Here is a 14,083-nt window from a genome sequence, read left to right on the forward strand (position 1 = left end):
CCCTTGCATGCATATAGCATCCCATCCTGTCACCTCATCTCCCTCTCTGAGTACAGAGCCAGGAGTAAGTCCTGAAAGCCGCTGGTGTGGCCTCAATGCCTGACTCTCCTGAGCCCTTCCCCATAATAATCTTTGAATTAGCAGTTGGAATTTAGCTTTTCTCTTAAGATTTTGGCAAATTGCAAAATCAGCATAGATGTTATATACATGTTTTAAAATTCTGTAATGATAATACAAGCTCCAAGCTCTGATTCTTAAAAATTTTAGAAGCATTTAAATGTATATTTGATATATAACTTTATATCATCTGATATATAATTACATCAGAGTTAAATATTTGATTAGGGAAGTTTTTATTTTTATTTGGGGGATGGTGCAGTATACTTTATTGATGGTACATGACAAGATAGGGCTTCCTAAGTAAGGCCTCCTTCAGGGGTTTTAGGAAGGAAACTACTGGGTCATGAGATTTTCAGCATGTTGAAAGAGTTGGGGAAGGATTCCTCAGTTCCCGAAACCCTTATTTTTTATGGCGCTGGTGGTCCTGGGGGCATGTACACCCTGGAAGACAAGTGGATCATCAGGCTCATGATCCTCTTGCTGTAGGGAAACTCACTGCTTGACATAGTGGTCTTGCTAGCCCTGGCATTGAAGGTGGAGGAGTGGGTGTTACTGTTAACGTTACAGGAAACAGTCTGGTGCTCATTGTAGCCCAGGATACCATTGAGGGACACGTATGATGCCTGTTTTACCATCTTCATGACATATTTGATAGCTTTTTCCATTCTGCAGGTCAGATCCATGACTGGCATATTGAGTGTGGGGATGTGAAAGGCCATGCTTGCCAGCTTCCTGTTCACCTCCAGAATGACCTTACCGATAGCCTTGGCAGTGCCAGTGGCAAAGAGATGATGTTCTGAATCACCCCTTGGCCATCGTGCCAGTTTCCATGGTCTTCTGGATAACAGTGATGATGTGGACTCTGGTCATGATCCTATCCATGATGTCAGAGTTGCAGATGACTTTGGCTATGGAGGTTGAGCAGTTGGTACATAAGTTGTCGTTGACAATTTTGAGGGAGTTGTACTTCTCCTCGTTCATGCCTACCACAAACATGGGGGTGTTGGCAGAAGGGACAGAGCTAACTAACGATCCTTTTGGCCCCACCCTTCAAGTGAGCCCCAGCTTTCTCCATTGTAGTGAGGACATCAGTGGACTCTGTCATTTATCACCAGTGTCATCCCTTAGCTTTTGGCAGAATCTTGTTCCTTGTAGACAGACTTTTTGTTCTTGACTTTGACTGAATGAGCTTGGTTTGGATGAACTTGTACTGGAACATGTAGACTGTGTTGTTGAAGTCAAGAGAAGGGAAGTTGATGGCCACAGTTACCATTTTGCCAGTTGATGGTGTTTCTGGTACCAGGAGCCCAATATAGGAAAATCCCTTCACTCTGACCTTTATTTTTGTGTCTCAGGGATATGGTTGGTGCTGTGTATGCACTGTAGCACTGTCCTGTTGTTCATCGATATGCCCAAGCAGGCACCAGTAACGTCTCTATTGTGAGACCTGTTCCTGTGTTTGGCATATCGAATACATCACAGGTAGCTTGCCAGGCTCTGCCGTGTAGGCGAGATACTCTTGGTAGCTTGCCAGGCTCTCTGAGAGGGACGGAAGAATCGAATCTGGGTCGACTGCATGCAGGGCAAACACCCTCCCCGCTGTGCTATCACTCCAGCCAGTGCTGTGTAAGAGTCTTCTAAAATTTTTTTTAGCATTTTATTGTTTTTAAATTTTCCCTCTAATTGAGAATACTTGGTTGGTAGGCTAGAGAGAGAACGTAGAGGGTTGCATACAGCCAGCCCTGGTTCAGTTCTGGCACCACAGATTGTCCCTGAGCACCACCAGGAGTCACTCCTGAGGCCAGACCTAGGCATAGCCTCTGAGCCCTGAGAGGTCATGGCCCTAAACCCTCTGAACCCTCCCCGTAGAAAAGCAAAACAAACAATAGGCAGGAGGAAGCAACTGCTTGTGTTTATGCACAGCCACATATGCACACAATACTTTTTACTCTGTTTCATTGTTTAAAGATAAGCTGATTTGGCCACATGCTAATTAAATTGGTTGCGACTGACTTAATAAATGGGGCATGTATTAGTATTTCTACCAACTTTTATTTCATGACCCTAATGTTGCAGGATGCCCTATAGGTAGTAGTCATTCAACAAATATTTACACATATATTCTGTATCACAAGTTAAATTAAGTCTGCATCTGTTCATTCGTTACTTGGCTTGCCATATCCTTAACATACAAAAAAAGGCAGATTGATTAATGCCAATGTGGCACAACTTTAGCGGAGTTCCTTTTCTCTTAAAACTGACGTGTGGGAGATAGCTGAAGGGAATAGAGCCTGTGCTTTGCCTTGTGCAAAGTACCTGTTTCAGTCCCCAGCACCACGTGCCCACCCTCACTCCCAGACCTGCACCACTGGTTGTAGCCTGCTCCCAGTAGTGCTGCAGCATTAAATTCTCTGCACACACAACTGGGCCAAGTATTGACATGTATGTGCCTTGGCACTACTGGAAAATCTCTATATATAGCTTAACTAGGATAAATGTATATATATTATACATATATATTGCCATATCTGGCAGTGTTCAGGGGTCACTCTTAGCACAGTGTCTTTTTTTTGTTTGTTTAGTTTTTTTTACTGGATGAGGTGGGACTCCTGGGTGCTCAGGAGACTTAAGCTGTTTCACAAATGCCCTGTGATCTTGAAATCATCTCATACAAAGTGATATCACTGCTTAAAGGGGAATTATACTGCATACACCAAATAAAATCTTATCCTATTCATGCAACTTAGTTATGTTGCACTATGAATACGTCTAAAAGCTAATCACTATTCAGACTGAAGCCTCATATGTATTTACATGTAATTCCCACCTCATCTAGGACTAAGACTCAACTTACCTAGATCAGTGGTCTTCAGCTCACCATGCTGTCCATGCTGTAGGTGTAGAAAGAATGTAAACTACTGTTCTGCTGCCTTGGGTTTACTGCCAGTTTGTGGACATTAAGCAGTACAGGTGTTGGTCCTCACATGTGAAAGGGGTGAAGTATACTGATGTTGATCAGTTTTTCCCAAAGTGGGTGATTCTATCTATCCCTCTGGAATGGGTCTGGAGATTATTAGTAGCTTCGGATACTCTGTGTGTGTGTGTGTGTGTGTTTGGGTGTAGATGTGGGGGATGGGAGGTGTGTTTGTTCCCGTATTTTTATTCTTCTGTATTTGGGGGTCACACCCAGTGGTACTCGGGAAGCTCCTGGCAGGATGGGGGTGGGTATGTATGGGTGAGGGGAGTGGTGGGGAAGGCGGGCACACAGGGTGCTGGAGACTGAAACCAGGTTGACAGAAACTGGGTTGGCTGCAGTGCAGGCCACATACCCACTGTATTATTGCTCCAGCCTGTTACTTTAAAAGAGGAAGATTTTTTAAGGCCTGAAGAGTGATTATTTTTTCCTGAAAAGGGAGTAGGCCACATAAGCTTGGGAACCTCTGCTTTAGTTATTCATAATGCTGAGAATCATAATTTGATTAAATTTTGTTGGAGAGCGTTATAATCTGACTTGGGTCTTGGGAGGTGACTGCAAGTGATAAAGCACCTGCTCACATTCAAGGTCCTGAGTTTGCGCACATTAGGGGCCATGCAGGTAGTGTCAGGGATTAACTTGGACCCCTTCGGGGTAAAACCTACTTCTTAGCTGTTTGAGCGATTTACGCAGCTCTTGTATTAATTCTTAACATTTTTCCTTAGTGGATTAAAATGATGTTTGGGGTAACTATTTCATTGTTTGAATAAAGTAATTTCACAGAATGAAAGGCAAATCATTCAAGAACTGATTAGTAGAACAAAATACTATTTTTTAAAAAATGCTTTATTTACTATATGGGATTATGTCACTTGAGCAAATATTTTCTTTTTTCTAACCCCCCAAAATAGGTGAAGTATTACAGACATTTAGCACCTGATCATTTGCTGCAAATATGTCATCGATTAGGACCGCTTCTTGAACAAGAAATTCCCCAGAGTGTTCCTGGAGTACAAACTTTGTTAGGAGCTGGAAGGCAGTCCTTGCTTCGCACAAATAAAAGTATGAAAACTTCTAAATGGAATGTAGACTCTTTTTCACACTTTTTGTCTTTATGTCCAGTCTTCGTATTCATAACACACTTTTGTTTAATAGGTTGCAAACATGTTGTGTGGAAAGGATCTGCTCTTGCTGCATTACATTGTGGAAGGCCACCTGAGTCACCAATTAACTATGGTAGCCCACCTAGCATTGGTGAGTTGTTTGAATTCTTTTCCATGTTGTTAACCTTTCCCAAAGTGCTTCAGAAAATACAAATGGTTTTAGTTACATGAAATTAAAAAGTCATATTGTGCACACTATCATTTGAGGGAAAAAACTCAAAATTTCATTGTATGCATTTGCCTTATTGCCCAGTTAAAATTTTCATTTTATTTTTTTGTGTTTTAGGCTGTACTTGCGATGCTCAAAAGTTAATCCTGACTACATTTAGGATCCACTTTTGACATTGCTCAGTGAACCATGTGGGATGCTGGGGATTAAACCCCTGTTGGCTGCATGCAAAGCAAGCGCCTTAACCCCCTGTACTCTTTATCACTCAAGGCCCCCCCCCTCAAATTTTATTTTTTAAATTTTATTTGAGGCACCTTGATCTATAGCAAGTTTAATTATGGGATTTCATGTATACAGCATTCCAACACTACAGACTCAGATTGTTTGGTTAATCCTAATAGTAAAGAAGTCATTATGTATAATTCTGTATGTATTATACATAATGCAGGTTAATTAGTTGTTGGCAGGTTGATTCTAGTGCATCTGTTAAAATGTGTATCATTTACAGTGATGAGAAACAAAAATACTTGGTTACATATTTTTAAAGCTTTGTGCATTTTACTGCCTTTAAAATTTCACTGTTTTCTTGTCCCACCTTGCCTTTAAAATTTTAAAGAGGGAAAATTGATGTTGGTAGATCTTACTCTTGAAATGCCTTCCAGTCTTACACCTATACTGCCAGCAGACCATCTACCTGAATCCTTATAACATCACCCAAATTAGTTTTCTAGTGTAAGATTTATTATTTGATTTAATGTTTTTTTTTTTATTGGAATTGAAAAGTCTTCATTTTTTAGAAGTATGTTTTCTTTGGAATTGTAATTTAACATATGCTGTCCTATTTTTATCTTTATTATAATCTCTTTTTTAGTATTACGGGTTTGTTTTGGGGTATTTCATACCTTTCTTGTGTGTATCTCGTGTGTATTCTGGATTATTTTGAACTCTTTTCCTGAGTAATCTTTAGTTATATTTTGTGATGTGTCCACACAAATATCACCCATACAAAAATCATTTATGAATTGCATGTGGGAAGGGGGTGTGCTTGGCGGAGTGACTAAGGACCTATTCTGGATAATACTTTATCTGATGGTGTTGCTCAGGTTTGGGCTAGCCTTCTCTGCTGTGTGCTGCTGGGCCCAGATTTGGTGGTCATTCAGCTCTTGGTGTCGGAGGCCTGTAGTCTACCCTTTTAAACTTTTGCCCAATCCCTTTTTTTATTTTAACTTATAGTTATTCTGGTTCTTGGCCGTTGATGGGATTACACGGCGCCAGGGGGCCAGGTGGTGGGTGTGACCCCCGCCTACTGGAATTTGGAGGATCTGGGTGGAAGATGCTCGACTCCAATTCGAGTAGGCTTGGAGGTCTCGGCCCCGGAACCCGCGTGACTTTGTCCCTCTGCCACTACCTTCATGTGTGCGGAGAGTGGTCTCAGCATGGCGGTGGCTGGTCCTGGAGGTCTTCTGCTGCCGGAGCCCTGGTTGGGGCGGGGAGGAAAGCTCAACCCGCTCCCCTCCAAGGGACCCCGGCGAGGAACAGCCAGGCGCAGGGGCAGGAGACGGCCAAGACTCAGAGACTATAAAATCCAGCTCCCGGACGAGACCAGTGCAGTCTCAGAGGTCCTCAACTTAGCCGCCTCTTTGGAGAAAAAAAAACAACAGAGTTGTTGTGCTTCCTCTTCCTCTCTCCCAGAAATCTACTTTCTTTGGGTGCACCAACAGAAGTTCTGTCTACACCTCATTCTCCAACTGCCCCTCTGCTGCCTCTCATTTCAGTGTTCCCTCACCCCCAGGAGTGGTTTTGCCTACAATGGGTAACACAAGTAACACTGGACAGAATTATACTTCTAGCTTTTCACTGAAAATATGTTCATTTACCTTGTTTTTTTCTGAAGAATAGTTAGCTCCTGAAGGGTTTTATTTTATTTCTTTTTATTTATTTTCTTTTTTTTGAAGAATAAAATGTAGTTTATTCTTACTCAGAATTAGACATACAGAGTCTTACTCAATTCTAAGTATCAGTAAATATTAAATGAACAGGCAGTAGGTTACTGATAAAATTGTAAACTGAAACAAATTTAGAATGAAATGATACCTACATTTTCAGTTATCACTGGTTTTTTTTCCTTCACTTCAGATTTCCCCTGTTTCTACAACTCTCTCAGTTCTTGTTTTGCCTTCTAAGAACAGGTAATGCAGAGATACAGTATCTGAGTTAAGCTGCTTGTCTTGCATCTAGCTGACCCATTTTGATCCCCATCTTCTCCTGATCCCTGGAGTACAGAGCTGGAAATAGTCTCTGAACACCACCACGTGTGTCCCAAATCACAGGCTTCAGGCCCCAGCCTCAGCCCCACCCCAAATAAAAAAAAAAGAAAAAAGAAAAAAGGTAGTAATGAGTGAATGACTCCAAAGATGTGTTTGTATTTCCTCCAACTCCTGGGGCAAGTAAAGCCGAAGTATGAAAGACATTATGTATGTATTTTTTTCCTTTGCTTATTTTTTTAAAAAATTATAAATGACGTTAAAGATAGGGGAAACTGACAATTTCCTTAGTCTAGTTTAGATTGTTGCTCTTGTGTATGTGTTCCATTTTCTTTTGTCAGTAGATTAACTTTGGTTTTAGGGGTTAAGTGTGATGAGAGAGAAGTATCCCTTTCCCCTTTGTCATGTGTCTGGCAAGCAGTTCCAGTGACAATTAGGAAGCACTGGTTTTTATTCATTTCTCTCTATAATTTGGATCATGTGTATTTCCAGATTGATTAATGGGTTTTATGTTGATTTCATATGTATGTATTTGAAGTGAAGCAAGTAAACTTTTTCTACATAAAGTCTGACTTATTACCAGTTTGGACCTGAATCTTGAGCATTTTCCTAAACATACTAACTGGGCAGTTCATAATCAGCTGCATAGATCCTTAATGTAAACAGAGCAGCAGTTTATTCAATTCTTTAAGGAAGAAGGATGCAGAAGAGACATGACCTCAAGGAAATAAACACTCGAAAAGCTTTTAGGGGGGAGGGGCAGGTTGTATGTAGTTAGGTCATACCCAGTGTTGCCCAGGGCTTAATCCTGGCTCTCTGTTCAGAGATTACATCTGGTAGTGCTCAGGGGGTAGTATGTAATATTGAGGATTCAGTCGGGGTTGGCTGCATGTAAGGCAAGCGCCTTAACCCCTGTGCCATCTCTTGGAACCTAGACTCAAAAATCTTTAAAAAACCCCTGTGCCATCTCTTGGAACCTAGACTCAAAAATCTTTAAAAAAAAGACAAGATTGTTCAGTAAGATTTACTTTTGCAGCATATGTGCATTTGATTGTTTAAGAGCAGTTTAGATGCTAATGTATAATGTCTTTGCATTTACAACACATTGTAAAGAGGAAACTAAAAATTAGTAGAGGTAGTAATTTGTTCAGTTATTTACCTGATTATTTTGTTTTTGATCTTACGCACTTTGTATCACATCCAGTACCTTTTTTTGCCTTTGCTGCAATTGCTTATGCCCTAGTCTTCTACCACCTGTACCATTTATTGATTTGAGTACAGGAGTCTTTGAATTTGAAGTTTTTGTGTACTGTCAGATAACATACTTCCATTGAATGAGAGCATTAAATGATTTGAGGAAGCTTTACGAATCTAATTGGCAAACTGATATTGTTTCCTGAAATGAAATTTTGTCTTTTGGGTCCAGATTTCTTTTGAAATACTAGCTTTTGCTTCAGTTTAATGTCTTACATATTTCTCACTATAATAAAGAGATAAAACTGCAATTATTATGTAGTTTATTAATCTCTTTTTCATTAAAAATCCCTTCATTTTATATCTAAAATGTAAAATGCCTGACATAACTAAGAAAGAACTCTGTAGTCTGAGTCCTAACTTCTCATTGTCTTTTGTTTTACATGTTACCCTCTCTGCCCTGTGTATTAATAGTATGCTACATGTTCAGGTTTGGATGTTTTGTCTTTCTAGCCTCAGACCAGCATACATGCCCTTCTCTCATCTCTCCAGCCTTCTCTGGCTACTGATTTTTCAGGTCTTAGTTTAAATGTCAGCTTTCCAAAGACATCAGCCCGACGTCATGATAATCCACCCCCCTATGTTTAGGATTCTTTGCCATGTATTTCAGGAATTTCTGTACTTCAGTATTGTCTTTCTCTCATGTCTTTCCTCTAGGCTGTAATTTTTCTTAATGTAAGAAATATCTGTCTTGTCTTTTTTTCTGTACATCATTTAGCCCATATTTGGTGCATACAGGTTCTCTTCTAGTAAAGTCCACTCAAAGTAATTTTTTTTTTAAAAAAAATTCCTCTTAAAATTACTAAAAAATGTTTACTACTTTAGGCTCAAAATAATGTCAGTGTCTCTTCTGTTTGAAGAAGCATCATCTAGTTACCAGGAAAGAGGAGGCATAATACAAATGTCGTGATTGTGTAATTCTTGTAAATTATCATGCTCTTGTCTTTTTTTTAATTGTCTCTTGTTAGGTCCTTGGTTCATGAAACTTTTGCATAATTCTTAGGAATTAGCACTATTTTCAGTATTTGATTTCATTTATTTGAGTTTGTTATCAGACTTTTGTTTTTGTGACGTAAAACCGTAAAAAACAGTATTTTTCAACAGGAAGTATAAACAAACATCAGCCATAAATCTGTAGATATTTGGAGATTTAGTTACTCTTCACCCTAATCTGTTGAAGTGAGGGATGTGCTCATGGAAGTTGTGATTGCAGTGATTGTTTCCTTTTGTTCTTCTACTCTGTCTTGCTCTCCAACCCCCCCCCCCTTTTCCCTGTGGATGTAAAAAATATGATTACAAGATTACCTTTGAAAGTTACAGACCTGTTAAAAATTGGAACTTTTATTGTTACAGTGATTTGTTTTGTTCAGTATCTAATTACTGGTACAGGATAATATGGAGACTAACTGGTATTATAGAAATTAACCAACCTTGTGTTAAATCATTTCTCAAATTATATCTGGCCCTCAAGTTACACATATTTGGTTGTTCATATTCTACTAATAGCAGTAAACTCAGAATTGGGGTAACTGTCTCTTAAGGGAATTACATGTTAAAAGTTCCTCTTTATACAGTCCTGTTAAAATTGGACATGAACTACACCTTTTGGCCTTATTTCTCTTAAAGTCTCTAAAAATAAGATTCAGGAGAAAAACTGACAGTTCTTTATCGCTTTTGTATCATCAAAGCAGAGGTGACTTCTTTGTGAAATACCAATTTAGTGTCATATAGAGTGGTTATTTTCTATGTATAGTGTATATATACTTTATTCTGCAGTCTCAGGATTTTTATATAATTAAATATATTTGAATTGTGTGCAGTCTTAGTCCTTGGGCCTACTTTTCTTAATCTTTGTATTGAAAATAATTTCTTCAGATCATTTAGATTACCTTAATGTTAATTTCTTGAGGCAGACTGAGCTATACTTTAATTAAAATTTTAATCTGAGTGAATAATATATGCTTAGTGGAGAAAGCTTGGAAAAGCAGGAAGATCTGAAATCGTTCTCACTGATTATTTTTTCTGAACAACTTTGCAAATTCCCTTTAGTCATTTTTCCTGACATTTGTGTACTTGAGCGGCAGCATGTGTTAAGAATGCACTCTTTGGAATTAGACCTATTAAGATCTAGATTCTGGAAAAGTTACTTTTTATCCTTCAGGTTTTTTTTTTTCTTTTTTTGATAAGAAGTGTCTCTCAGCGTCCTCTTCAAGCCCATGTTCTTCCTTGGGGATGTATCTTGCTTGTCTCTGTTTCTTGGTTTACTTTTACTGTGTTTCCTCTTGCACACCTTATTTCTTGTCTTCTCTTTTCACCCCTCCCTCCCTCCCTCCCTCCCTTCCCCTCCCCTCCCCTCTGAGGCTTGAAGAACAAGCTTCTCACATCTTTCTAAGCACATTTCATTCAATAAATACTACCTTGCTTAAAAAAAAAAAAGGTTTGTCTTTCATTGCAGGTGGTGGTGATACCCACTTTATAAAGATGATGAGGATTAAGTTAGATTTTATGTAAAGTGCCTTGAATAGTCTCTAGAATGTAACAAAGTATTTAATTAGTACCTGCCACTATTTTCAAAACCTGCCAACCTCCATGATAGTGTTTTATTGCCTTGTTTCCTACCAGTCTTTTTGGTAAGAACCTCTCAAACATCAACCATGGTATTTTTCTACTCTTTCTTTATAGCCTTTTATTTATTTATTTACTTATTCGGTGTTTGATGCCTCAGTTTACTACATAGTTTTTCAAAGTGGGTGATACCACCTACAGAGGGCCCTGAAACAATTCAGGGTGTTGCTAGTAACGTTGGGTACAGTTAGGGGCCCCTTTCTATTTACTTATAGGAGGTACTAGAGGGATGGTGACTGAATTTTTTCCTGAAAATTCAGGGGACATGTGACTCGATAAGTTTGAGAACCTCTGCTTTAGTATAACTTTTAGAAAATGACATAATTATTTCTGATGTCTACCTACAGTCATACCTCCTTTTCTATACACTTAAAAGTAAATATTATTTTGCACCTTAAGTATTTTATACCTACCACATATTAGATTTGTCTATTAGTAATCACTAGTGTAATTTTGAAACAGTTCTTTAGAGTAGGGATAAACAAAGTCATGTTTATAGAACGGTCACGGTCCTCCCGTTGATCATCGATTTGCTCGAGCGGGCCCAGTAACGTGTCCATTGGAGACTTTGTTGTTACTGTGTTTGGCATATCGAACACGTCTCGGGGAGCTTGGGGGCTTGTCAGGCTCTGCCGTGCGGGCGAGGTACTCTCGGTAGCTTGCTGGGCTCTCTGAGAGGGGCGGAGGAATCGAACCCGGGTTGGCCATGTTGGCCGCTTATAAGGCAAACGCCCTACTGCTGTGCTATAGAAATGGTTCTAATTATCTGGTCACTGATTATACTAATTATTGATAAAAGTGAGTGATATCTTATCTGAAGGGGTAGATAATTTCAAATATTTTTCATATGGTCTTACATGTTTATCACTTTGTAATTTCATAAATTTTCAAATTCTTGTAATTTTGAGTTGCTAAGCTTACTTTTGGAAGATCTCTATTAATAATGAAGAGGAAATGTTTGTACTGATGACTCAGAATTCATTTGTCTTTTGGAAAATCTTTAAATTTTTTTCTATTGCTTGAGGTGAGGTACTGTGATTTACAGTATTGTTAATGAGGTTTTATGTGTACATTATTCCAGCACCACACCCACTACCAGTATACCCACCACCCTCCACCAAAGTCCCTTTAACCACCCCCAGTTGCCCAAAACCTAGTTCTGTGGATCAGTTCTCCCACTGTGTTGCCTTTTTTCTCTTTGCTCTTACCTTGCCTGTATCTTTATGGCCCACCTATGTGAGATCATTCTATATCTTTTTCCTTCTAATTGACTTAACTCAGCATGGTGTCCTATTGTTCCACCAGCAAATTGCATAATCTTTGTCCTTTGTAAGAGCTGCATAGTAGAATTCACTCGCTTTGTTATTTTAATTTAGTTACTATCTTTGTGGTTATTTATTATAATTGAGAAGTACAGTGGTACTTTTACTTTCAATGCCACTGGGAGTTTTCCAAGCGTTTCCTTTGTCCCAAACCACAGAATAAAATTAGTCAAAATCTTGTAAAATGAATTTTATAAATATTCTCTTAAATAATGTTGTGAAATGCTCATGATGATGATTCTTTCTTGCCTACACATTTCTTAGTCAAGAAAGGGTCTACGTTATACTGAGTGATCTTCTGAATTATATCTTTTTTTTTCTTCTGATTTTATTAATATCACAGAATTTGATTCTTTAGGTTTTGGTAAGTAAAAAAACCTAATGCTTTTCCAGCAGGGTTTTCTAATTATGAGACCCTCTAGTTCAGAATTTAAAAATAACATCTATAAATGTATAGGTTTCATAACCTTTTTATTGAGGTATCAGGGAACATCTTATTTACATCAGAACAGACATTACCGGCATTGCATAACGTGTTGTATGTTCTTAGTATCTTTTTAAAAAGTATGAAATTACAAACTCAAACTAAATATAGATTTTCCTCATTGAGTTTTTTTTTAAGCACTTAATTTTCATCTTAATTAGTTGTAGTTGTGCTTTGTGTTTTCTTGTCTTCTTTCCAAAGTATTAGCAGAGATAAATAATCCAAAATGTTTCAGAAGAAGTTGACAGTTCTACTGCCTTGATTTTCGATTTCTAGGGTTTTATGTATTTTTTAATGTAAAAATACAATTATAAGGTTTTTCCGTTGCCTCTTTTGGGTTTTGTTTTGTCTTTGTATATTTTTGATTCTTAGCTGGTAAGTGCTCAGGGATTTCCCCCTCGCTGTGTTCAGGGTCCAGCACCACTTACAGGACCAAATGAGGTTTCCAGGATCAAATTGGGATTGGCTGTGTACAAGGCACCTTAACCGCATACTATTTATCTGCCCCCTGTCAGGTTACTCTTACTCTCAAAAATAAAATTGTTAAGTCTTTTGTGTCATCTCTCCATTTTTCTCCATGAAACTTGGTTGAAATACTATGGATTTATATAGTGAAAAAAAATTTTTATTGTAATCATCTGTGTTGAAAATTTGGGTCCAGCTATAGGAAGAAAGCACCATGTCACTGAATAGAAAGATTTTCTATGCTCATCATCATGAGCATTTTCTGTGATTGCAAATAAAAATGTATTTTGAATAAGTTGATTTGAAATTATGGTACTGACAACAAACATGTGTTCCACTGACCTAGTAAAGTAATAGCTAATGTGATCAAACTTTAATGGGGAGAAAAAACAAGTATAAAGATAGAAGCCAAATGAGTGAATATTTGTGGAGAATGATCTCTTAAGATATTTTATATATATAAACGCCAGATATATTAAGGAGTTAAGTAAGAAACTTAAACTGCAAAAGTGGAAAAAAATGTGGGAGTCGGAGTGATAGTACAGGAGATGGGTCTCTTTCTTTCATGTGGCTGACCTGATTCTATCCCTGGTACGCCACATGGTCCCTGAATCCCACTGGAAGTGATGACTGAGCATAGAGCTGTGTGAATAATAATCTTGGAGCAGAGTCAGGTCTGTCCCAGAAACCAAGGGAAAAAAGGGGGGGGGATGCATGTAGATATTTATTGTACTGTTCGCTGATTGGAGGATTCTTTAAAGCAGTAAAGGAAATCATGAAGGAAAACAATATTAATAAAATTTACTGAGATGTCAAAGCATTATATGAAAGTGTATTGTGAAAAAAATTTCCAGCAATATAATAAAGAAATTAAAGTTGAGTGAAACTAATTTGCTTACTATCTCTACCATGTCAGTATGAACATAAATGTCAGTTGAATTTAAAAACGTAGATCCCGGGGCTGGAGCAATAGCACAGCGGGTAGGGCATTTGCCTTGCACGAAGCTGATCCGGGTTCGATTCCCAGCATCCTATATGGTCCCCTGAGCACTGCCAGGGTTAATTAATTCCTGAGTGCAGAGCCAGGAGTAACCCTTGTGCATCGCTGTGTGTGACCCAAAAAGCAATCAGCCAGTCAATCAATAAAAAACCGTAGAACCCTTATGATGCTGTGCACATTAAGGAATACATCATGTTTCAAAGTATGTATAAAAATTTTCTTATGATGTATATGAGAAAGATT

At 38.4% G+C, this 14,083-nt stretch overlaps 1 protein-coding gene and 1 pseudogene across 3 annotated transcripts in view; one reads left to right on the forward strand and one right to left on the reverse strand.

Annotated features, from left to right (window-relative positions):
- Positions 1-14,083, forward strand: part of PHIP (pleckstrin homology domain interacting protein) — a 138,221-nt gene that overhangs the window by 16,076 nt on the left and 108,062 nt on the right. For all 3 annotated transcript variants that reach the window (XM_056108720.1, XM_056108729.1, XM_056108733.1), the window contains exons 5-6: positions 4,006-4,156; positions 4,250-4,348. In XM_056108720.1, coding sequence (XP_055964695.1) covers positions 4,006-4,156; positions 4,250-4,348 — 250 coding nt within the window. The remainder of the gene's footprint in view (positions 1-4,005; positions 4,157-4,249; positions 4,349-14,083) is intronic.
- On the reverse strand, positions 528-1,225 carry LOC130019297 (glyceraldehyde-3-phosphate dehydrogenase-like; annotated as a pseudogene).

This window comes from Sorex fumeus, unplaced genomic scaffold (assembly GCF_029834395.1).
Source record: "Sorex fumeus unplaced genomic scaffold, SorFum_2.1 ptg000008l, whole genome shotgun sequence".
In the NCBI taxonomy this organism is placed as follows: Eukaryota; Metazoa; Chordata; class Mammalia; order Eulipotyphla; family Soricidae; genus Sorex; species Sorex fumeus.